The sequence below is a fragment of the Ambystoma mexicanum genome, chromosome 1p, assembly GCF_040938575.1.
Source record: "Ambystoma mexicanum isolate Mex_15411 chromosome 1p, UKY_AmexF1_1, whole genome shotgun sequence".
In the NCBI taxonomy this organism is placed as follows: Eukaryota; Metazoa; Chordata; class Amphibia; order Caudata; family Ambystomatidae; genus Ambystoma; species Ambystoma mexicanum.
In genome coordinates, this window is record NC_090921.1 from 158,848,051 (window position 1) to 158,873,050 (window position 25,000).

At 48.7% G+C, this 25,000-nt stretch overlaps 1 protein-coding gene across 1 annotated transcript in view; it reads right to left on the minus strand.

The window, feature by feature from the left end:
* The window catches only part of SLC2A4 (solute carrier family 2 member 4), a 386,485-nt gene that overhangs the window by 18,362 nt on the left and 343,123 nt on the right, over positions 1-25,000 (minus strand). The window contains exon 10 of the mRNA XM_069645770.1: positions 11,071-11,274. Coding sequence (XP_069501871.1) covers positions 11,071-11,274 — 204 coding nt within the window. The remainder of the gene's footprint in view (positions 1-11,070; positions 11,275-25,000) is intronic.

A 25,000-nucleotide genomic window follows, 5' to 3' on the forward strand; every position in this document is an offset into this window, starting at 1 on the left:
TCACAAGAGCTTTCTGTGGGAGCTACATGGCTCTTGACGAGCGGCTCGAGGTGACGGTTTGCCAAGGCAGCGACAGAAGTTCCGCCTTCGTCGACCGTATCCGTACACCTCACTGTGTGTCTGTCTATAATGGTGATAAGAGGTGACTGGTTAGCCCTGAGTTGGCGTCTTGCCTCCCTCTCAGTGGACACCACCTGAGGCATAATGGCCACAGGGAAATTATATGTGGAAGCAAATGTACTTTGCCTCTCCTGACAGAGTTGTGGCCACTATCGGAAGAATGTTTTTCTTATAGGGGTTGGCGAAACTCTTTTCGGGGACTACCAAAGTGCGATCAGTGCCCAACTGAGTGTTAATAAATGCATTAGTCAGATCGACCTTTCTGCCAAGTAAGTTATTCAAATGTCCTTGTGACAAAGCTAACCTCAATGCTAAATGCAAGAGATCAGGAGGGGGGCAGCACATGGGGCGTGGCCAGACCCCAATTTCTCTATAATGCTGCAAGCTTTGTCCAAATATGCAAATCCTTCCAATTTCATGCCTAAAAAGCCCTTTGTGGAAGTGAATAATCTAAAATTCTCTTACATATGATATCCCTCTTTTTACAGTACTTGGTTCTGCTCTAGTACTCATACCGGTTGCACCTCGCTTTATATATATATATATATATATATATATAGCATGTGCTTGATGTACAATTTTGGCGGCCTACTTTGGAACTGGGCGCTGTTGTCTGTATTGCCTCGGACAATATTTCTCTCCAAGGTGCCTCCACACCCTGCCATACTTGGTTCCTACATTTAATGTGGTGAGAGCAGCCCTACCTGCAGCCTGGTCCCTAAAAGCCCTGCTGATGTGCTGGAACACCCTTGGGGGCAGTCGCCCTTAATGGCTCTACATGGCCATAGACATCCTGCCCCCAGAACTGCTCATTTGAATGGATTGTGTCCTCCCACGTATTCCAGTAGAAGCACTTTCACCCCTAGTTACCCACCTTCCCAACACAACAGCCATGAGGCAGCTACTTCAATTTATGTATGTCCACATTAATTCAAGTATCAAAAACATATTTTAATAAGTATACAACAATATAAAAACATGTACATAATGAAAAATAATCCAGTTAAAGCCACTTGTAGGAACATTTTAAGCTCATCAGCGTTTCTGTGAAGACGCTAAAGAATGCAGAGAAACTGCATATAAATGATCATGTCAGCCTTGGTAAATTAACTCAATCTGCCAACAATTTTTTATAAAGTGTGTGATGTTAGTAACACAAGTGCTTTAGATAATCATGAATTCATTCCTATATATCATGATGCGTCTACACTTTAATCATTTTTTGGTAAATTCCTGATGTCAGTGTGTTATCAACCCAGTCTTCAGGACGCTAACAAATGTTGGTATTAGGATCAAAAGGGCAATCTGCACTGGACCTTGTGCATGGCCATTTCTACCTGTACTGTCAATGTACTGGCAATCGCTTCAATCTAGTTTAGGTACAGTGGACTCGACCAGTAGAGCCATGGCTACCAGCACAGTAGACGTCTGTCTTGGTTAAGAAAATCTGGATTCGAGGGGATTGAGTCCGCGTAGATGACGTCGATATACTGTCCTTCAAGGGCCTCCGTCGAGCGCCGACGTCACAGGATGTTATATGTAGGACGCACAACGCCCGTAGCCTCGGTTCCGTTTTTTCCGCGAATGTGTTCGCTTCGGAATCTCAGCACGCCTTGTTCTTCTCCTGTTGAATCGGTTCTTCTAACTTGGTATTGTGAATAATGTCTTCGTCTTCTTCTACCCCGCGGTCGGGCATCAAGAAGTGTTGGGACTGCGGTTCCAAGATTTCCCTGATGGACCCGCTCGACTTCTGCCTTTGGTGCCTCGGCGAGAGCCACGCACCTGATGACTAAGATGAATGCCAGTCCTTGACGTCAAAGGCCTTGCGGGAGCGGAAGAAGTATTTGTCTGTTGGTAGGGTTTACAAGCCCCGGAAGTCGAAATCCGCTGGACATTCGACCGACTATTCGAGGGGCGACTCTCCACGTCGGCATAAGTCCAGGGGGTCTCGTTCTCGGAGTGGATCCCGCCATTCCTCTGCCTCTTCTAGGCACTCTCAGAAGCGCCGTCACAGGTCGCCTTCCTTGTCCGAGGACTCCGTCAGACAGCGGGTGGCTTGTCCCAACAAGCTTTGATCACTGGTGGAATGGGACGCATTTCGCAAGGAGATGATGGCGATTTTTAAATTGCAGGACACCGTTCCATCTGTGCCTTCGAGAGAAGCCAGCAAGGAATGCGCTATGGCCACCGCTCGCACGCCTTCGGGCTCGGACGGTCGGCGCGATCATCGGGAGCCGTCGAGGTCCCGATCGGACAAAGTTGATCGCCGTAATCGTGTCAGGTCCCGGTCCTCGAAGCCCTTGAGACCGTTGGAGCCCGAGGGGCCCTCTAAGAAGGCATCAGCGCCATGTCGTCGAGGGACTCTGTCGAGGCTCCGGCTCTGAGGAAGCCATCGGACACGCTAAGGGCTCCGGCCTCGAAGCCGTTATCAGTCGTCAGCGCCTCGCTCCACGTCGACGCTGATTCCATCGACGCCCTCAACGCCTTTTGAAGAGGCTTTACCGGAGGTGCCACGGAGGGCTATGGAACCTCCGAGGAAGGCCCTGAGTAAGTCAGTGAGGCCTGTGTTTGAGCCTTTTTCTGTACCTTCATCCAGGGAGTTATTCCAGCCTTTGGATTACATCTCAGAGGTGGAAGAAGGGTCAGATGAGGAGGGGCGTGTACCTCCTGAGGTTCCTGATGACCTGTTGTCTGGTCATAGCCAGATGGAAGACCTGCGTCAATCCCTGTTGACGCCAGTGGTCTGGACACCTCCCCGAAGGTTGAGTTTGGCAGGCCGGAGCCTGGTACGCACGCTGAGTCTTCGTACAAGCGTCTCATGTCGAGGGTGACGGAGTACTTGGGGTGGTCTGCTCCACCTGTGGATTTTCTGTAGGATGACCTGACAGATATATTGGACCAGGGTCCACCCATGGCTTTACAGAGAAGGGTGGCGGCGGCTTGGACTGTTCCAGAGAGTCTCCCGGGAGTGAATATGTCGCTACTGAAAAAATACCGTCCAGCCAGTGGCAACCCCAGCTACTTGTCTACGCACCCCACGCCGGAGAGCTGCATACCCTACCATCCCTCCGGATAGGGACGACAAGCGCTTTGACAGTTGGGCAAAGAAAGTATTTTCATCTGGGGGTATGGCTTTAAAGGCAGCCAACTCCATTTGAGCCTTGGCAAGATTCACTCACACTCTGTGGAATTGTGTATCTTTGGCGGCTGAACATATTCCCGAAGGGGAGGAACGGGATGGTTTTCTTGCCCTCGTGGCAGACTGTGTCAGCTGGTCCATGGCGGCAAGCACCGTGATGCGCAGGTTTGCGTGGTTGCGTAAATCGGGGTTTGGTCCTGATGTACAGTCCCGGCTTCTCAACATGCCCTTTGATGGTGACCATCTTTTTGGCAGCAAGGCTGACTAGAGCCTTGAGAGGTTGCAGACCACCAAGGCTGCATCAAAGTCGTTGAGTGCTGCAGTGCATCAACCTCTGCCTTTTCGTACTAGGGGACAACAATGGAGGGGAGGTTCCTTTCGATACTACTCTTCCTTTGGTAGATCGAGGGGAGCTGCCAGTCAAAGGGGCCAACGTAGGAGTACCCTAGGTGGAAGGCAAGGTACTTTAGGTGCCAAAGCCGCTCGGGCAGTTGCCTCTTTGCACTTGGGCACTGCCGTAGCCGCTTCCGCTCAGTCATGAGGCCATGTCCCATGGTTCGCCGGTTGGGGGAAGGCTGGCGCAGCATCTTGTAGAATGGTGTGCCATTACTTCAGATGTGTGGGTTCTGGAGATCATAGTCCACAGCTACTGTCTTCCTTTCCGGCAGAGGCCTCACGACAATCTACCGGGGAAGCTCTTTGAGTCCGGATCCGCTCCTTGCGCAGGAAATCAAATCCTTTCTGGAGAAAGGCGCCATAGAACTGGTGCCTGTAGCGGAGAGGAACAAGGGATGGTATTCCCCATATTTTTTTATCCCGAAAAAAGAGAGGGGATTGAGACCCATCATGGACTTGCTTGGTTTGAACAAGCTTCTCAGGAAGGACAAGTTCAAGATGGTTACGCTCTCTCAAGTCCTCCAGGCCCTTCAACTTCAGGACTGGTTGGTGTCTCTCGACCTCAAGGATGCTTACTTTCATGTGCCAATCCATCCCAAGCACAAGAAGTACCTGAGGTTCGCGGTTGGCGACTCGCATTTTCAGTTTCGGGTCCTGCCATTCGGATTGACCTCCGCCCGAGGGTCTTCACAAAGCTAATGGTGGTGGTGGCAGCGTATCTCGGGAAAGGGGGGATTCACGTCTATCCCTACCTGGACGATTGGTTGAAGCCCTGGATCATCTGTCGGTCACCTGCCACTCCCTTCAGAAGCTGGGCTTCTCCCCCAACTTAAAGTCGTCTCATTTGACACCTCCCCAATGGCTCCAATATATCGGAGCAGTGCTCGACACATCCCTGGGGGAGTGTTTGCCTCCCCAGGTGAGGGCTCATCACATTCTACAGATGGACAGGTTTCAACATGCCCAGAGTCTCCCGGCACTCGAGTTATCGAGGTTGCTCAGCCTCATGGCATCCTGCATTCTACTGGTGGCAGAGGCTGCGAATGAGATCCCTGCAGTGGGCTCTCAAGATGCAATGGTCGCAGTCCTCTGGCAGGATGTCGGGTCCTGTTCAGGTGCCGCCCTCAGTCGCCCAGGATCTTCTGTGGTGGTCCATTGAAGGCAATCTGATGAAGGGGGCTCCATTTTGGCTACCCTGGCCGGAGGTAACTATCCTGACGGACGCATACCTCACGGGATGGGGAGCTCATGCCAACGAGTTGACAGTCGGCGGCCGTTGGTCTCCGTCGGAGTCCAGACTCCATCTCAATCTGTTGGAGCTGAGGGCCGTCAGGTTAGCCCTGAAGGCTTTTCTGCCGTCTGTGCGGGGGAAGAGTGTCCTGATTATGACGGACAATACAGTGGACATGCACTACCTCAACAAAAAGGGGGGCAGGGTCTTTCCCACTGTGCAGAGAGGCGATTCAGCTCTGGTTCTGGGCCATCCAGCAGGAAATTTCGATCTCAGCAATTCATCTGGCTGGAGACGAAAACACGGCAGCGAACGCTCTGAGCAGGCAGAGCACGGTCTCTCACAAGTGGGAGCTGGCTCAGGAAGTTCTTTTGGAGATCTTTGCCCTTTGGGGGACCCCACAAGTGGATCTCTTCGCCACCAGTGTCAACCGGAAGTGTGAAAGATTCTGCTCGCAGGAATGTCCTCCAAGAGGAACCTTAGGGGACATGTTTGTAGTGGAGTGGTCCTTCCCACTGCTGTACGCGTTTCCTCCAGTCACCGTCATTCCACAAGTGTTGCGGAGGTTACGGGGGTTTGTTTCCCGAATTATCCTCATTGCTCCGGCATGGGCCAGGAGAGCGTGGTACCCGGACCTTCTCGACATGTCCATCTGCCCTCCAGTCCGTCTTCCCTACCAAGACGATCTGCTCTCACGGGAGGGGGTTCGGGTTCTCCATCCAGAGGTCGTCTCTCAGGTGCAGGGTACAGAATGTGGATCATTTTCAGAGTTCAATTCCTGTGGTTCTCTTTTTTGCTTTCATTAGCCCACAAGGGCCTGCAAGTGGTTACCATTAAGGGTTAACTGGTGGCGCTGTCCATATTTAAGCGCTTGTCTGAGGAGTGTTCTTATTTTAAGATTCCTTTGATTTCTCAGTTTCTAAAAGGGCTAACTAATGTGTTTCCACCGTCGCCTTTCCAGGTGCCGGGATGGGATTTGAACTTAGTTCTAAAGTTCCTAACGGGAGCTCCGTTTGAGCCCTTACATTCTTGTCCATTGAGACGGTTGTCCTTTCAGACTGTATTTTTAGTTGCGGTTACTTCCGCTCGCAGAGTGAGTGAGTTGCAGGCACTCTCCGCCAAGCCACCTTTCATCGTGTTCTATAAGGACAGGGTTGTCCTTAGGGTTCGTCCTTCTTTTCTTCTGAAGGTTGTGTCGGAATTTCATTTGAGCCTGAAGGTTGTTCTTCCGGCATTCTATCCTCCTCCGCATCCTGGTAAGGAAGAAGAGAGGCTCGATAGATTGGATTTGAGGAGAGCTTTGAGCTTCCATCTCACACAGATTTCCTGGGTCAGAGTGGACGATTAGCTATTTGTAGGATAGGCTGGAAGGCGTTTAGGTCAAGCGGTTACCAAGCAGACCTTGTCCAGATGGATCATTTAGATGATCTCTGAATTTTACCGCTTGGCGGGTAAGGACCCTCTGGTAGGCTTACGGCGCATTCTACTAGGGGTGTGGCTGCCTCTACTGCTCTGCAGAGGGGTGTTCCCATTTAATATTTGTGAAGCAGCGACATGGGACTCTGTCCATACTTTTGTAAAACACTACTCCCTGGATTCTATCCATGGGCAAGATTTGGCCTTTGGTAAGGCGGTCCTCTATTCTGCAATTTGATTGGGCATTCTAATATTTTAAATTATTTTCCCACCTCCATACATTGGTACTGCTTTGGGAGTCTGTCATAGATGTGGAATACGTCGGAGGACACAATCCCCTCGAAGACCAAGTTACTTTCTTACCTGGTAATGTTCTTTCGATGGGATGTTCCTCCGACGTATTCCACATCGCACCCTCCCAGCCTGCCCCTCTACAGAATTTCTTAGGCGATTGCAGCTTACGTTTTCGCGAGGCTTTATGTAGTCATACTGGCAGAAGATTGGTGCCACACGTTCTGGGGAAAAAACTACAACTGAGGCTACGAGCGTCATGCGTCCTACATATAACATCCGGTGACGTCGGTGTTCGACGGAGGCCCTCGAGGGACAGCGTATCGACGCAGGACGCAGACGCCGAAAATTTTTCTGAAGCAGCACATCTGTGGGGATTACTGTCATAGATGTGGAATACGTCGGAGGAACATCCCATCGAAAGAACGTTACCAGGTAAGAAAGTAACTTGTTCTTTTCGGCTGATCTTCAGGCACGCCTGCTAGACATGCTGTTTGACGGTACTTCTCTTTTTGGGGAGAAGGCTGATAGTCTAGAAAAACTGCAAGCTTCTAGAGCTGCAGCAGAATCGTTAGGGGCGGCAATAAGACCACCTCAATCCACAGGTCAAGGATGGAGAGGTTGCTCTATTTATTTCTATTCCTTCATATTTAGAGGAAGAGGTCAGGTTCCACAAAGAGGTCAAAGACCCTATCGTGGAAGAGGTAGTAGAGGAAGGACTCCCCGTTCAGCACCTGCAGTGTTACCCTCAGCTGAAGGTGGAGCAGCAAAATGATTCCTTCAACCGCAGACTGTCTTAACATGTCCAGAGTTGGCAACGCATAACTTCGGATGCATGGGTGTTACAAGCAGTAGCAGACAGATACTGACGGATACTGATTACCAACCCCCCCCCCCCTCTTCCTCCCCACAACAAAATCAGCCCTGGTTACAGATCCACTCCTCCAACAGGAGATTTTAAAGGTGCGATAGAATTAGTACCTGTAGCAGCGAGGAACCAAGGTTGGTACCCTCCTCACTTTCTAATCCCAAAGGACAGAGGAATGTAACTCATCTTGGACTTGAGATGCTTGAACAAGTTCCTCAGGAAGGACAAATTCAAGATGGTAACGCTTTCGCAAATCCTTCAGGCCCTTCGACTCAAGGATTGGTTGGTGTCATTGGACCTTCAGGATGCTTACTTTCATGTGCTGATACATCAGAAGCACAGAAAATACCCGAGGTTGGCGGTTCTCATTATCAGTTTCGATTTCTGCCATTCTGCTCACCTCTGCCCCAAGGGTTTTCACCAAGCTTATGGCAGTGGTGGCAGCATGTCTGAGGGGGGGGTATTCACATCTACCCCTACCTGGATGACTTGCTGATCAGAGCTGTTTCTCTGGAACAGTGTCCGGGTCATCTCAAGAACACCCTTTACCTCCTTCAGGAGCTGGGCTTCTCCCTGAACTTCAAGAAGTCCCATTTGACACCCTCTCAGAAGTTTCAATTTATTGGCGCAGTCCTGGATTCAACCTCAGGAAACGTTTTGCCACCAGAGTTAAGGGCTCAACATCTTTTGCAGATGGTCCAAAAATGTGAGTGCCCAGCCTCATGAGCCCCAGAGTGCTCGGCCTCATGGCATCCTGCATTTGTATGGTGCCAGAAGCCCATCTGAGAATGAGATCCCTTCAGTGGGCTCTCAGATCCCAGTGGTCTCAATTCTCCGGCAAAATGACAGACCTTCTCCAGGTCCCGACAAGGGTCGCCCAGGATCATGTGTGGTGGGCCAGCTGGAAAAATGTGACGAGAACATATTTTGGCAACCATGGCCGGAGACGACAGTTGTGACGGATGACTCCCTATCGGGATGGGGAGCGCACATGAGAGAGCTTTCAATAAGCGGACACTGGTCTCAGTCGGAGTCCAGACTCCATATCATCCTTTTGGAGCTGAGGGCAATCAGACTAGCACTTATGACCTTCCTGCCTTCGATACAGGGGGAAAAGTGTCCTTATAATGTCGGCCAACACAGTGGCCATTTATTACCTCAACAATAGAAGGGGAGTAGGATCACTGCCCCTGTGCAGAGAGGCAATGCAGCTCTGATTCCGGGCACTAAGAGAAGGAATAACTCTTCTGGCAGTTCATGTAGTTGGAGAAAAGAACACAGTGGTGGAAGCTCTGAGCAGGCAGAGCACAATCTCCCACAAGTGGGAACTAGTTCAGGAAGTCCTTCAAGAGATCTTCACCCTTTGGGGAACACCTCAAGTGGATCTGTTTGCGACCGGTGTCAACTGGAAGTGCAAGCTGTTCAGCTCCAGGGAATTTCCCCAAAGACAAGCTATAGGGGACGTATTCGTAGTGGACTGGGAATTTCCACTACTGTACGCATTTCTGCCAGTCCCCATCATTCCTCACGTAATACGAAGGTTGAGGAAGTTCTGGAAAACCATGAATCCTCATTGCTCCAGATTGGGCCAGGAGGACATGGTTCCCGGACCTTCTGGAAATTGCCATCTACCCTCCATTTAGTCTTCCCCAAAGAGAGGACCTGCTCTCGCAAGAGGGAGGTCACATTATTCACCCAAAGATCAGGGCGCTCAACCTTCACGCCAGGTATCTAAAAGGGTGAGATATAAGGATTGGGACCTTCCGGAAGACATATTCAAAGTGTTGCATTTGGCGAGAAGGCCAGCAACTAAATCCCTATACCGCTGCCGTTGGAATAGATTTTGCAGCTGGTGCAGGGAAGAGACTAAATCCTTTGTCATGTCAACTTCCCCAGGTTTTATCTTTCCTACTTCACTTGACCCATTCTGGGTTGCAAGTAGCCACAGTGAATGGCTATTTAGCAGCCCTTTCAATTTTCAAAAGATCTCCGGATGAGGGATCATATTTCAAAGTACCGATTGTGACACAATTTCGGAAAGGCTTTACAAATGTGTTCCCGGCCTCTCCCTTCATCGTGTGATCATGGGATCTAAACCTTGTGCTAAGAGGTCTTCTGGGAGCTCCCTTTGAGCTTTTACATTCGTGCCCTCTAAGGATGCTCACCATAAAACCTGCCTTTTTAGTGGCTATCACATCTGCTCGTAGGGTAAGTGAGCTACAGGCTCTATCTTCCAACCCACCTTTCACGACCACCTGCAAGGATAAGGTAGTTTTAAGGGTTAAGTCCTCTTTCTTGCCTAAGGTTGTCAGAATTTCATTTGGCACAACATATTGCACTAACATCTTTTTATTCTCCCCATCCATCTAAGTAGGAAGAGAGACTTCGTTTAGACCCAAAGAGGGTTCAAAGTTTCTGTATCACAAGGACTGCAAATATTCATCAAGATGATCAGCTTTTTGTTGGTTATGCTGGTCACAGGTTAGGATTAGCTGTCACAAAACCAACATCTCTAGATGGATTGTTATGTACATAACTGAGTTACTCATTCGCTGGCAAGGATTCACCTCAAGATCTAAGAGCGCATTCTACTAGAGGAATTGCTGCTTCATCGGCTCTTGAAAGAGGTGTACAAATAAGGGACATTTGCAGAGCGGCAACATGGAAGTCCGTGGATACATTTGGTAAATTCTACTGTGTAGATTCTTTTCAGGTGAGGAAGCCAAATTTGGCAAAGCTGTCATTCACAACATTGACAAAGTACATTCTTAGCACCCTCCGCCAAACTCAAACTGCTTTGGGAGTCTATCAAAGATTAAGAATACGTTGGAGGAAACAATCCATTCGAAGAACAAATTACGTTCCTCCTACGCATTCCTCATTACCCGCCCATCCATCCCCTCTTGCCTAGAATTTCCATGTCTTACACCTTCCTTTCTCACAATGTCAAGACCATCTCCTTCTGTAACACAGCCTGCTACTTAAGATGGGGGGGAAAAAAGTATGAACTGAGGTAACGCATGCGTGTCAATATATATCGGCGTCAACGTCACAAAAGACGCTACAGAGACCGTCTAGGACCAAGATTCGCCACTGCACGACTGACTATGAAAAAAAATTCCGAAGCAAGCTGTCAGCAGAATTTAATATATCAAAGATGAGGAATACGTGGGAGGAACATCCATTCGAAAGAAAGTTACCAGGGTTAAGTAACTTGTTCTTCCTTGAAGTGCACGCATGTTCCCAGACAGCCCTCTCCCTTCTTTGTAGCCACTCTAAATTCTTGTCCGTCTGACTTCTTGGTGGTGCCACTTTCGAGGGTTGTGCCATGGGGGTCAGTCAGTATGGTGCTAGTAGAAATCTATGAACCAACTTTACCAATTGTGAATTTAGTACCTGAGAAACCAATTCCCTACTCTTTTTCTGCTCCCAATCTCTGCTTCTGTTGTACATGCTTAGCAAGCATGGCTTGCTTCCAGAACCACTGCGCAGCCTATGGACCCCATCACACGACCCTCTCCAGTGCCATCTTGCCGTTTCACTCACTTGCAAATCATTTCTGCTACCACTTGCCATACCTGGACACACCAACCATCCACCAACACTTACCGCCACATACTGAAAGCACATCCCGATGATGAAGTTAGCCGTCCAGTTTGAGAATCCAGCAACTGCCATGGCTGCCGGTCGTGGGCCTTGGCTGAACAGCTCTGCCACAATGAACCAAGGTATGGGGCCAGGCCCAATCTCGAAGAAGGCCACAAAGCCAAATATGGCCACCATACTGACGTAGCTCATGGCCGGCACCTTGTCCTGTGTAGAGAGAGTAAAGAGTGCTATAAATTGGCAGCCATTATTTGCATTTAGTGTTTCTGCTCAGTACATACTTGAATCTGTACCACTTAAATCCAATGAACCCAACAGGACTATGAAGACCGTCAAAAGGCATTGTCACGTTTACGTTGTCACGTAGCATGGTGAAACGACCGCACATTGCATCCCAGGAGCCTCCATCTATGGAAGTTGCATTTAATTTGTTTTCAGTTATGTTCAATGCGTTCACTCTATTAGCCTTTGAGTTGGAACAAAAGAGGCTCGTATTTTCTTTTCAGAGCAGTTTATAGCCATGTTCTTAATAGTTGCCCATGCCGAAAGGACAACCTTTTCTGTCAACTGTCCATGATGACTTAGATGATATGGGCATCAAACTGACCTGCTTTAGCCATTGGGGTCATCACTGAACCAACCCATCTTATGCACGAGTCATTTCTTTGTGAGCTTATGACATGTCTTTAGATTAGTATGGGGGTGAGGAGATTAATGCATAAAAACCCAATTCTAGCAGTGTGTGCTGTGCTCTCTCTACCCAAGCAGGGTGGAAGTTGAGGGGGGGGCTTTTGGTGGAAGTGTTGAACAGTTTGTAGTCTTGTGACCGCATCTGGGGAAGCACATCCTAACCTGTTTTTTTAGTTTTGGCTAATATGTGGTGCTTAAGTGCCATCTATACGCAGAAACTATATAATTGAAGTGCAGCTAGGAGGACGATTAGGTGAGACTGGCTATTTATCGATTCATGTACTGCCCCTGTGCATGCTAATTCCTATGGCCATTTCCACCCACTACCTGCCATCCCCCACACAAAACAAATCCTCCTGGGATCTTTGAGCTAGCTCTATTAAGCAGCATCATCACATGTTTGCTGCATACTATTGTTATTTCTACGTATTTTGAGAGTTAATGGCTGCTGTAAATGTGCCCCTAGTGTAATGTTTTAACGAAGTGTCTTCAGCCACCTGATTTATATTTGTTACTTGCACTGTAAACCTGTTAAAAACAAGCATTTAAATTCACAGCAGTTTTGGTTTGTATATAGGTACTGACCCCTCTCCATAGCATGGTGTAGACTGGAGCATTCTGGTATGGTAGTAAGGGAAGCTCAGTAGCATGCCCCTCCTCCCCCCTGTTCTTGAGATGCACCAAGGTAACTTCATGGTAAGTGAGAGGGTTTGATGATTACCAGAAGATCCTGCAATTGACTCAAGAGGCGAAGGGACCCTATCTTAACAAAACCAAGGAAGGGAACCCAAATGGGTTTGGTTGGGGTAAGGAGAGCTGCCGGGAGAATGGGTACAGGCTCGTTTGAGAGCTTACAAACTGAAGCCGTACTGACTCCAGTACCCCAAAACCACTGAGGGATCCTGCTTGTGGATCACGGCACTTGGAGACTTTTGCCTCTGCCAGCAGTTTGGGGGCACAGCACAAATCCTAAAGCTTGCCTTTGTCTGCTATTGCAACATGTGACGGCCCCTCAGTGCTTTGCAGCAGTACTGTCATAGGGTTGTGGGTCAACGGGGACACCCTACTCTAGTCCTAGCCTTTACTTTCTTTATTTGAAATGACCTAAAACAATTCCCAAGAGGCATTTGATGGAGAAATGTATGGAGGTAGGCGTTGTAGGTACACCCCCCCCCCCCCCTGGCCTTGCGTATGGCTAGTATGAGTTTCAATATTGGCCATTTTTTCTAGTACTTTCTGAAATATCAGAAGTAGATCGATTTTAACATGAGATCCTTGGCAGGAGGATCATAGGTGTAATTATGTAACTTGAGAGTGCATGGAAGACGTCCTATAATCTAAATTAAAAAAACATGGGAGAAATGCATCGAGTGTTCGGAAAATGTATGCAAAGCAGAGAACTGAGCACGCTCTTGGCCTGCCAGCAGGTGACCGCCATCTAATGGCTGCCTGGGTACTGCCCGACAGTGACTTTGCCTCCCAGGCTCTGGTTGGCCAAGTGTAACATGAATTATTGGGGATGGGAGCCCCAGTAGATAAACACCAGCAGCTCCACTGCTAATAACGCATTGCAGGCTCGGTGACTGACAGCTGGCAACTCCCAGCATGTGTGCCGGAGCCCAGCCTATTCACTGAGTTTGATGATGCGGTCTCTTGTCACAGGGTGCATGGCTGGGTGTGTAGTGCCCGCTGCATTGAGATCTTACATCGCTTCTTTTTTCTAATAAAAAACTGTTGTGGTTTCTTAATCTTTCTCATGGTTATTCACACATGTAGTCCTTGAACTTTGCCAGAGGTCTGGTATGTCTCTTGGAGTGATGTCGTAACGGCATCTCCCTGTCCTTCCGTATGGCAGGACTCTTCCTGCACCTCCTGATCTGCCTACTAGTTTGAAAAAGGATGAGTTGCGAGTAATGGGTCACGACCCTCTGCAGGTGATCATACTTTCTTTCCTCACTGTGACACGTATGGGTATAGGTTGAACGGTAGCACAGACTTACTTTGAGGCGTTGATGGTAGTTTGGCACACAGCTCTCCTAATGCTCGCTCAATAACTTTCATCCACCTTTTCTAATAGTCTTTAATGTCAAAGGTTCGAGGGGTTACCACTCTGGGGCTGTGTGATCATGGACCTCCCTGCTCTGTCCATCAGCACTGCTCCAGGTGCAGCACCTGTTGTTGAATGGGGGAGGGAGTGATGGTCCCTCAAGAACTGATCTATCTATTTGCTCTTTTATATAGCGTCACTAACCTGTAGGCCTCAGAGCGCTCACAAAGAAAAAAACATAAAAGACGAGAATTTGAGAAAGTCCGTAGCATTAAGTGAGAGTTTAAGGTTTAATATGTTTTTTTATTTTGTGTGTTTATTTAATCTAGTTGCTTAACCAAGCAGAGTTAGATGGCCCTCTCCAGGTCAACCTGGTACTCCACCGCGATTCTCGGGGCAAGGAGCAAGTAGACATGGGCAGGAAATCCCCAGCCCTGAGCAGGACTAATAGACCGGGAAGTCATATGCCCAAAAACAGAAGAGTCAAGGTAATTGACAAAGGCCAGTTTTAAAACGGGGCAGCAGTAAATCCAAAAAGTTTCACGTGCTCAGTTCTTCTCATGCTTGACAACAGTTTAAAAGTAAAAAAATACATCACAGTTGATATCAATCACATTCTTGATTTTAAAAAACCTATAGCGTTAGGGGAATGGTTAGAAGAATCATCTATATATGCACAATATAAGCGACAGCGTTTTGAAACGAGTGACTTTTTGCTTTTACTCAGGCACGTGTTATTCAGTGAAGTGTCATAACTTTTGGAACCCTGAAATCTTTCCGTTGGAATGCAATGTAGCATTATTTTCATCTGCTTTTAGGTTCCTGGAACCGCCATTCCAAGATGGCTGATTCCTATGCCTGCACCGGAGTGCTGGGCATGGTGCTGCTGGTGGACATTGATTGGCTAGTGCACATCTTATCTGGCCCAATGGGAGGACCGGCAGGCTTGGTTGGCCCTTCTCACACGGCCCACTCCTAAGGTCCTGTCCACCACGGTACGCCATCCGCTTCCCCATTATCTATCTTCTCGCCCACCCCGCTGGTCGCCTGTGTGTGAGCCCACTCCCCCTCCCCACTGGTCGCCTGTGTGACTGCACCCCACGCCCCGCTGGTCGCCTGTGTGTGTGAGCCCACCCCCACTACCCCGCTGGTCGCCTGTGAGCCCCCCTCCCACCCCGCTGCTCGCCTGTGTGTGAGCGTCCCTTTTGACCTGACTCTGCATATGTATGTAGCTGCCGCCCTCTTACTGGAGTTTGGCACCATGCTCCAATCCTCCGATATTTACATGGAACCAGTATGTATCCACTGCCCTTTATCTGGGGGCGGGTACCTTGCCATTCTCTGCTGACTTCTACCATGCTTTAGAGCATAGTGGCACCTTTATCAATTGTGGCTGACACCTTGTATTTGCTACTGATTCTGACCATCTGTTTTGTTGCTGTCATGCAATATGTGATCGGCACCATCGGTATTTGTATACTGATTTTTAACCATGCATTTGTGTGTAGATGACGCCATGCAGCATGTGGCTGGCACCATGTACTTGCCACTGACTTTATGCATTGTATTCTGCTGCTGCCCTTCAAACTGGGGAAGGCAAACTGTATGTCTTTGCTAGCACTTTTGTAACCAAGTTAAGCTGCCCTCTGAAACATGAGGCCTGGCAAGATGTTTGTTTTGTTTCTCGCAAGCACTTATGTAACTAAGTAAGCCTTCTCAACAGCGCCGCGATGCCCAAGGGCAGTTGTGCGCTTTACAAATGAAAAATAAATTAAATAAATGATACGAATTAGTTCCATCATTGGCTGTTACTACTATCTACTGGCCACTCCTCGGGCCACTGCTAAACAGATTACAGGTAAAATACATCATCAGGACAATGGGCGATTGGCTACTGCAGCAGTTGCAAAGTGGCAGTATATGAGAGCGGGGATTGGTTGGTAACTTTGCCAACCTTGGCAATTTGGCAGGCCATCAGCTCATGAACATTTGCCGGGGGAGAGCATCAAGGTGCTGCTTTTCCCAATTACGATACCATTTCTGAATCTCTAGGCCACCAGCCAGGACCTTTAGCTTTGAACTTGGCATTGGCCCTCATTACGACCCTGGCGGAGGACCATGGTGCAATTTGCACCATGGTCATTGGCGCAAAGCTGCCAACTCCGCCATGGGGGTTGGCGGACTTACCGCCCCATTCCGACCTTGGCGGGGCGGTAAGTCCCCAATCCCCATTTACCCTTCCCCATTCCCATTTTTGCCCCATAGGGTATAATGGGAGTGGGGAAGGCGTTAATTACGCCACCGTAAATTATGGTGGCGTAATTAACAACAAGTCCCGTAGCGCCATAGATTTTTCCGCCTGCAAAAAGCAGGCGTAAAAATCACCATGGCGCTACGGGAACTCGTAGTCAGGCGGAAAGGTACGCCATGCTTTACGCCGGCGTAAACCCCTTTCCGCCAGGGTCGTAATGAGGGCCATTGTCTTGTATTTTTTGTCCTGAGAACTCGAGAGGAGTGAAGGCCTGAGCCCATCTGTCCCTGGAGTTAATTAATGGCTATTATTCAACTATGTCACGTGTGTGGATATCACGTTTTGGAATTATTCTGCTCGGCATTTACTAGGATTTTAGCCCTTAATAATGTGGGTATCCTTACCCTTCCTGACCACTGGAGACTTGTTAAAGCTACTTTCTTTTCAATGTTAAGCTTGATTAGTGAGCACCTGGCCTTCGAGAGCGGTTTGGGTCTTTACTTAATCTAAGACATGTCTTACGCTTGGAACTAATATCTTCCCTTATCTTCAGTGCCAGTCCAAACCTCCCTTTTCCATGGTAAGCTTGGCAGGGGTTGTGCAGCTGTTGTCTGGTCTACTCCGGTTTGTATTTTCTGCTAATTCAGTGAGTCGGGACCCTTTGCAGCTTCAAGGTTTCTTCGATGTTCCCTATTCGCTAGAGCGTGGCTGTGGCGTCCATCTTTTCCAAAATGGCCCCTCGTCACTGTTGCGTTTCTACATTAAGCAAGCTTTGCATTTTTTCCTTTTGCGTTTCTGCATACATATTGATTGTTTTCTAGTGTCTATTGGTGCAGGTAACATTCTTTGTCTAAAGACAAGTTTGACCTAGTGTTCATGTATCTTCGTGGTGGGTGCATGTCTGCTTCGTGTCTAGTCTACGTCTCTCAGCTTTGGTAATGTCAGTTGCTCATCACGTTGGTTACGGCATGTCCATTTCTTGTAGAGCTTACAGGTCCATTTCTTCTTCGACTGATCTAGGGTAAGGTCGGTAGGTTTGCCTAGGTGAATAGCGCCTCTTGGTTCTGCGGTATGGTGGCAGAGATGGGACTCACACCATAAATGATGCCCTCCTTTTGTTTTGGTGATATCGAGGTGGGGAGGGGCTGATGAAATGAATGATGTATTCATTTGCCTCTTGATAGCCGTATTTAGCGTCCTATTTAATTGCTCTGCATCGCTATTTGCATGTGGCCAGCACAGTGTCTTTCTCCTGTGGCATACTCATAGCCTCTCCAGAAACACTCATTTTAACCCTAAAAGGGCGGTCCTTTGTCTGTCTAGAACTCCTCTGGTAGGCCATGTGTCACAAAGATCTTCTTGAGTTTCGGAGTTACCGCCGAAGTGGAGTCAGTAATTTCCACCTCCAGGTAGTGGGAGAGCTCATCGACCACAACCAAAGTGTATTCTCCATTCTGCAAATACCGAAGTCAGCACTCACATTTTACCAGGGACACCTCCCTCGGCATGGATTGAATTGGAACTGGGGCCCAGCTAGCCCTGTAGATTAACATGGGGTGCATCTAGAAACTATTGTCTCCACTGCTGATTCCAGCCCTGGGAACCATACTTATTCTCTCATAGAGCCTTGGTCTTCCTTATTACCTAGTGCCTCATGTGCACCCGTAGCACCACTGTGTTGGTTAGTGAAGCTGGGGTGATATGTGACCCTCTCAGTAACACCGAGACAGACCGCTACTCTCTTCTCCTGAACAGATAGGTGAGGCATTGCGGAGCAGTCTCCAGCCTGTGGCTGGTTTTTTTGCCCTGACCAACAACATTGTTGCCTTGATGGTTACAAAACTTCTTTAACCAGATTGACGTGATCCTACAGCCGCGCTGTGGCCCTTGGCTTACTGTCACTGCAGTTGGGTGCCGAGACAGAAATCCACTGGATTGCTAGCGCCAGGCTGGTGTTCAATGGAAAAATCAACTTCTTGCAGTTAGAGGGTCAATTTTTCGATAAACGGTGGACGATGCACTGACGATCCATTAAAGATCTGAGTCGTTGTGGTCCATCGGCACCTTGAACATACTGCCATACAGGTAGAGATGAAAGACACAAGCCCCACAAGACCAGGATCGCCTCATTCTCGATTTACAAGTACCTGGATTCGGGGGCAGTCGAAGCATGGCTCGCAAACGCAATGGTCAGTACCTCACCAATGTACTGTTTTCTGTGTCAACAATATGCCCAGGCCATAAGGGCTAGCGTCCATGATAAGTTCAGTCGGCCTCTGGGATTCGAAGTACAACATGATTGCATCGTATGCTAGCATGTTTTTTGTTGCATCAAATGCATCTTGCTGGAGGACCCCATTCTGATACTCATCAGCTGTCACAATGGTTCCGATATTGATGCCAGGTGAGGGATACTACATCTACAATAGTTGATACCCAAGTAACTGCACATTTCGAACTGGTTGCACAGTGAAGAAGCAGACTTACTGTGACTTTCTTCGAGTCTGCAGAGACACCGGACTTGTGGCACACGAAGCCAAAGTAGTCGAGGCAGTCCTTCAGGAATTCCCATTTTTTCCGGTTTAGCGTGACGCTGTGCTCACTGATCAGGGCCTCTCTCAATCTGGGTATATGCCCTCCATAGGATGATGCAAATCTGAGAATGCCATTGCTGACTTCAATCGCTCCGGGTTAGCTGCTATGACTCCTCTGATGGTGCTCTGGGGCACCTCCCAGCCGATAAGATGACAAAGCTCAAGGGTCGATATTGGTGGAGTCCAATATGTGATGAAAAGGTGGTGATGTAGCGTGATTCTCTGTGGAGCGGGATCTGATGGTGTCCAGCCCTTAAATCCAACTTGGAGAAGAATTGCAACCCTTGTATATCTGCTTGGTCATCAATGGTCGGTGTCTGGTGCTTTTCATGCTTCACAGCTCTGTTTGGGAGGTGCGTGTCCATGCAGATTCCCACTTTCTGTGGATTCTTGGGCTTTCTGGCAACCAGGGCCGGCCATAAGGGCAGCAGCGCCCTGGGCGAATTGGCACCCTCCGTCGCCCCCTGGTTAACAGGGGGCGGGGCGGAAGGAGGGCGGGGCCAGGAGGGGCCTTTTTTTTTTTTTTTAAAAACCTCGCTTAGCGAGGAGGTAATGGTGTGAACAGGGCGCGTTAACACCCCATTGTCATTGAATGAGCCTGCCCCTGCAGGTTCCTTCAATGACAATGAGGCGCCTGACACGCCTTCTGCCACCATGCCAGCTCGGGGGAGCCCTTGAAAAACTCCCCCAAGCTGGCGTGGTGGGGGTATATGGCACCCTGGGGGGCGTGGCGTCCCGGGCGGTCCCCCGGCTCACCCCCCCAAGGCCGGCTCTGCTGGCAACCACGATGGGCGAGACCCACGAGGTGGGGCTGCATGCTCTTTCAATGAGTCCTGCTTCCTCCAGTTTGTACAGCTCTTAATCCTTGGGACAGAGGTGGGACAAAATTCGCTGGTGCTTGAGCACAATCAGGTGAACGGTAGGGTCAACATGAAGCCTTACTTGGTGTGTCTCCAAGCACCCTACCCCATCGAAAATGTCTTTGAACTCCTCCAGCAAGTCTTCAACATCCTCTGCTTGAACACCATATGCAAACTTCACCAGATCTACCTAGTCAGCTGTGTCGCAACTGAGCAGTGCGACTGTATGTTGTGTAGATTTTCTCAACAGTCATGTCATTTTACTGGAATACAACCCTAACCGTTCCCTGTAATGGAATAGGGGTGTCGCTGGCATATGCAAACATGCATACAATTGTCTTGTCGGCCGCGCAACACTAGTTGGGGCTTCATGCACCTGCAATATGTTGTGATCATTATGTTGACCAACGGTCCAGTGTCAATAATTGCTGGCATGGGATTGCCCCCTTTGATGATTTGGCACAGGGGTGGTTTTCTCATGCTTTACTTTTCCTAATGCAGAAGTTAAGAATACATCCTGATCATCAGTTGTCTGGGTCTTGATTTCTCCCAGTGGCACACGTTTGCCTGCTGTGGTCTTCGCTGAATGTGCCTGACTTGCATACTTTTGCGTAATGTCCTATTCCAATGAATTAGATATACAGCTTCATCTGCTTTGGAAAACATTTCGGCAGAGCACGATGTGCATCGATGGTGTTGACTCAATGTCTCTCGAGAGCCTCCTTCTCAAGGATGTCGTCATCGAAGGCATATATAGCACGCGCAGAGCCTGTTGGCTTCAGTTCTGTTTTTCTGCGACAGCGTTAGCTTCAAGAAATGCAGCTCGCGTCTTCACTTTTGTGACGACTTTATTTCGAGAAATCAAAATGTCTTCTTCCACACAGACAACCGCGAAGACCGGGTTCAAAAAGTGTCGGGATTATGGGTCGAAAATGTCTTTGACCAATCCCCATTGAATCTGTTTGTGGTACCTCGGAGTGGACCATAACACCTCAAACTGCTCCAAGTGCCAGTCTATGACTGGAAAGGCCTTAAAGGAACATAAGGTAGGTTGAATCCCTAAATCCCTTCTCCCGACCAAGAAAGCTTGGCACGAGTCGAGAGGCGACTTCTTGGAGGAAGAAGGCCAAGCGGTTGAGGAATGGCTCTCACCACTCTTCTTCGTCCTTGAAGTTGAAGAGAAGGCACCGTAGGTCGCCTTCGTCGACTTTGTCGGAAGCTTCCCCTGAGAGGGTTTCTTGCCAAACCAAAAAGTCCACTCCAGCCGAGTGGGAGTCCTTCAGAGCAGAGATGCTCACAATATTTGAAAAACAGCCTCCAAGCCATGTAACTACCACGCCGTCGAGCCCGGGACAAAGCCCGATCTGCATTGACAGCCGTCGGAGCCTCGATCCGATGAAGTCTCATCGAAGGATCAGTCGAGCCGGAAGCATAGGTTGAGGTTGTTAATGCCATAGACACCTTCGCCGGCGATGCCTTCGACGCCAGCCCAAACCGTCGACATCAACACAGAAGGCATCCACGCCAGCTGCGCCATCGTTGCCTTCTGCACCATCGATGCCGAGCGCCCCAGTAAAATCTAAAGCACCAATGAAGAACGTTTCAGCCACTCTTCCAGCATCTAACTCATTATTTGCAAAATCCCTCATTCCTGAGAGGACCTATGTACACTACCCAGGAAAGACTATTTTAAGCCTTTGTTTCATTTATGACGAGAATGAGCAGTCAGATAAAGAGGCTCCATTTGGCCTCCAATTTGGTACGCCAAATGTACTTGACAGTTTTATTGCCGAGGAGTCGAGGTTAAGGGACCTCTGACAACCTGCAGACTGCAGGTGTGGTGGACCTCACCTGAGTTGGAGTTTGGGAGACCAGGGGCTGGGGAGCATGCAGAGGTACCCTAAAGACAACTCATGTCTAAGGTAGTGGACTACATGGGGAGGAGTAGACTCCATTGCCATTCGAACAAGATGTTCTAACAGACATCTTAGATAAGGGTCCTCAGTCAGATCCCATATTACGATTTCATGTTGCTTTGCAGAAAAGGGTGGCGATGAATTGGGAAACACTGGAAACCAATCCGGCTGTAAATAAGAACCTGACCCAGAAGTACCGCCCTTCCAGTATTGACCCCAACTACCTGTCGTAACACCCCACTCCAGAGAGTCTGGTGGTGCAGGCAGCTACTGCAGCATCTAAGCAAGCGGCTTACCCTACCATCCCTCCAGATAGGGACAACAAACAAGTAGATGGATGGGCAAGGAAGGTATTTTCCGCAGGGAGTATGGCAATCAAATCTGCCAACTCCACATGTGCCCTCGCAAAATTCCCGTTCACGCTACGGGACTGCATTTCCATGGCGGCAGAGCACATTCCCGAGGTGGATGCAAGAGACTGGTTCTTAGCCCTATTTGGAGACGGCAAAGAAGCCATGTGCGAGTCTCTTCAGTCAAGTTTGGATTCTGCTGATGGCATCAGTAGAGCCATGGCTACCAGCACAGTTATGCACAGGTTTGCGTGGTTGTGTGGTTGCGGAAGTTGGGTTTTGCACCGGATGTGCAGTGCAGACTTCTCAACATGCCCTTTGACAGGGTCTCGCCTTTTTGGCAACAAGGTGGACGAGAGTCTTGAGAAGTTGTAGACCTCGAAGGCAGCAGCCAAATCTTTAGGCGCCGCTATTAGGCAACCTCAGACTTTTCGACGTAGTGGACAACCTTGGAGGTGCCAATACATCTCAAGCACAGAAAATACCTGCGATTTGCAGTTGGCGGTTCTCATTATCAATTTCGAGTTCTGCCATTCGATCTGACCTCCGCCCAAGGGTTTTCACCAAAATGATGGTGGTGGTAGCAGTGAGTCTCGGGAGAGGGGTGATTCAAGTCTACCCCTACCTGGACGATTGGCTGATCAGGGTCCTGGATCATCTTAACGTCACCTGCCACTCCCTTAACAGACTGGGCTTCTCCCTCAATTACAAGAAGTGCCATATGACGCTTCTCATAAACTCCAATTCATCAGAGTTGTTCTGGATACATCCTTGGCAAAGAGCTTGCCACCCGAGTTGAAGGCTCAAGACCTTTTTCAGATGGCCACCAAATTTCAAAGTGCCCATTGTCTCCCGGCTTTTGTTTTTTTTTTTTTAGGTTGCTTGGCCTCATGGTATCCTGCATTTTTCTGGTGCCTGAGGCCTGCCTGAGAATGAAATCCCTTCAATGGGCTATAAGAACTCAATGGCCCCAGTTCTCCGAAAAGATGTCGGACCTACTTCAGGTTCAAAGCAGGGTCACACAGAATCTTCTGTGGTGGGCCTGCAATGACAACATTCTGAAGGGAGAACAATTTTGGCAAAAATGGCCGGAGATAACAGTAGTAACAGATGCCTCACCCACGGAGTGGGGCACACACACCAATGATTTGACAGTCAACGGTCGTTGGCCTCCATCGGAGTCCAAACTACATATAAATCTTTTGGAGCTGAGGGCAGACTAGCGCTGAAAGCTTTCCTGCCCTCTGTACGGGGAAAGAAGGTCCTGATAATGACGGACAACACAGTGGCCATGTACTACCTCAACATGAGAGGTGGGGTAGGGTCACTACCTTTGTGTAGAGAGGCAATGCAGCCCTGGTGCTGGGCAATACAAGAGGGAATCTCCCTATCAGCAGTTCACCTAGCCAGAGAGAGAACACAGTGGTGGACGTTCTGAGCAGGCAGAGCACAGTCTCCCACAAGTGGGCACTAGCTCAGGAAGTCCTTAAAGAGATCTTCTCCCTTTGGGGAAACCACTCAAGTGGATCTGTTGGCGACCCAGGCCCGGCTCTAGCAAGGGGAGCCAGGCCCCCCAACGTCAACCACTGGCCCCCCCTAGAAAGGAGGTCTAGTCAGTGGTCAAAAGGTTGAATGCATTTTAGCTATACACAATTAATATATATACCTTTTAACCACCACTGGGACCCCGGAGGTTAAGGGGTGGAGAATAGGGTGGGTATAAACAGGCAGAGGGGATTTTGCGATTAGCATTCTGAGGAGCTGCACTGCAGGTGGCCCGGTCGGGATTGGTTTTCTTGCCCTGCATAATGATTTATACCACACAGCAATGAAAGCAGAAATGACCAGGGATATGGAGGGTCATTTACACCTCTAAGTAAGATAGCCCACTTGGTCAAGCAGTCAGCCTATAAAACTGTGTAGCAAGATCCTGTGTTGCTTTTCTAACTGCACGTTTAATCTTAATTACATTTCAAACAACTCATTTATAAGGTAGCTATTATGTCAAACCTATGAAGTTGATTTATGTAATTTAATGTAGGATATTATGTGTGGGAATATAACTGTTGTTCCAATCATGCCTAATAAGTTGGTTCACTGTAGAAAGCAATAAATGGCAGGTGATGATGCTTGGACACAGATTTCTATACCAGGTGCATGAACGGCTGAGGACCCTGACAAATCACATTCACTGGAACACAAGATACTGCAAGCATTTTTAGGCCAGCATTTTTGGACCAGCAGTTTGGGCAGGGCTGCTCATATTAGTGGCAGGGAGATTGTAATGTGATTTGTAAATAACGATATGGAAGCCTGACAAAAGCAATGCCAGTGGTTAAGATTGATTCAGAGACTTGCATTCATCAGACTGAGGGCCCTTACATTCCATTCAAAATATATATTCTGCTGCATGATCTACTTGAGTATAAGTGAAACCATAAGGTTGGTAGTTAGAAAAGTGTTATTCTGGAGGGGAGAGTGTAGTGAAATCAAAGTGATTTGATGTAAGGCTTCGAAGTAGGCTATTAGGTGTAAGCCAGAACAATTGCATTGGACCACAGATAGGATGGAGAAAGGATGTTGGGAGGGACACACATTCAATGGACGCTTTTGGTCTTTTACCCATCGATTGCCATGCTAATACTTACGGTATTCCCAACAACTACCTGCCCCCTCCCTCCTGAAACATACCCTCTTGGGTACTCTTTAAGCTAGCTCTGTCACAAAGTAACATCAAACTTTGTCCTGTATTGGGCCTGCTTGTGTTATATCGAAGTATTCTTTTGAGTGTTTGACGTAATTGCCGCCGTAAATGAACTCCTGTTGTAATAAAACATCTCTTAACATGGTGTGCTTTTAGGACGTAGATTTAAAAGCAAGATTGTGTCCTTGCATCTGTTCCTTGCACTGGATTCCTGTAACGCTCACCTGATTCTCGCAGAGGCGCCGGTCTTGACTGGGCGACTACCGTATCTTCAAAGGTGATGTGTAGCACCCGGTTGGCTCTTTGGGCTGGACCTCTGTGCACTGTATGCCTGACGTGTAGAGTAAGATGTCTGCAGATAGAAAATATGGGGTGAATGAACTGGGGTTATTGGGGTGTCCCTATCTCTTTCCTCTTCTCCTCTCCTGTAGACCCCCAAAGGTTAACGCTCTCACCTTAGGTAAGTGAATGCCGAGCTCTCCATCTGCCTCGGGGCAGGGTGCTGTAACCAGTTTCTTCAC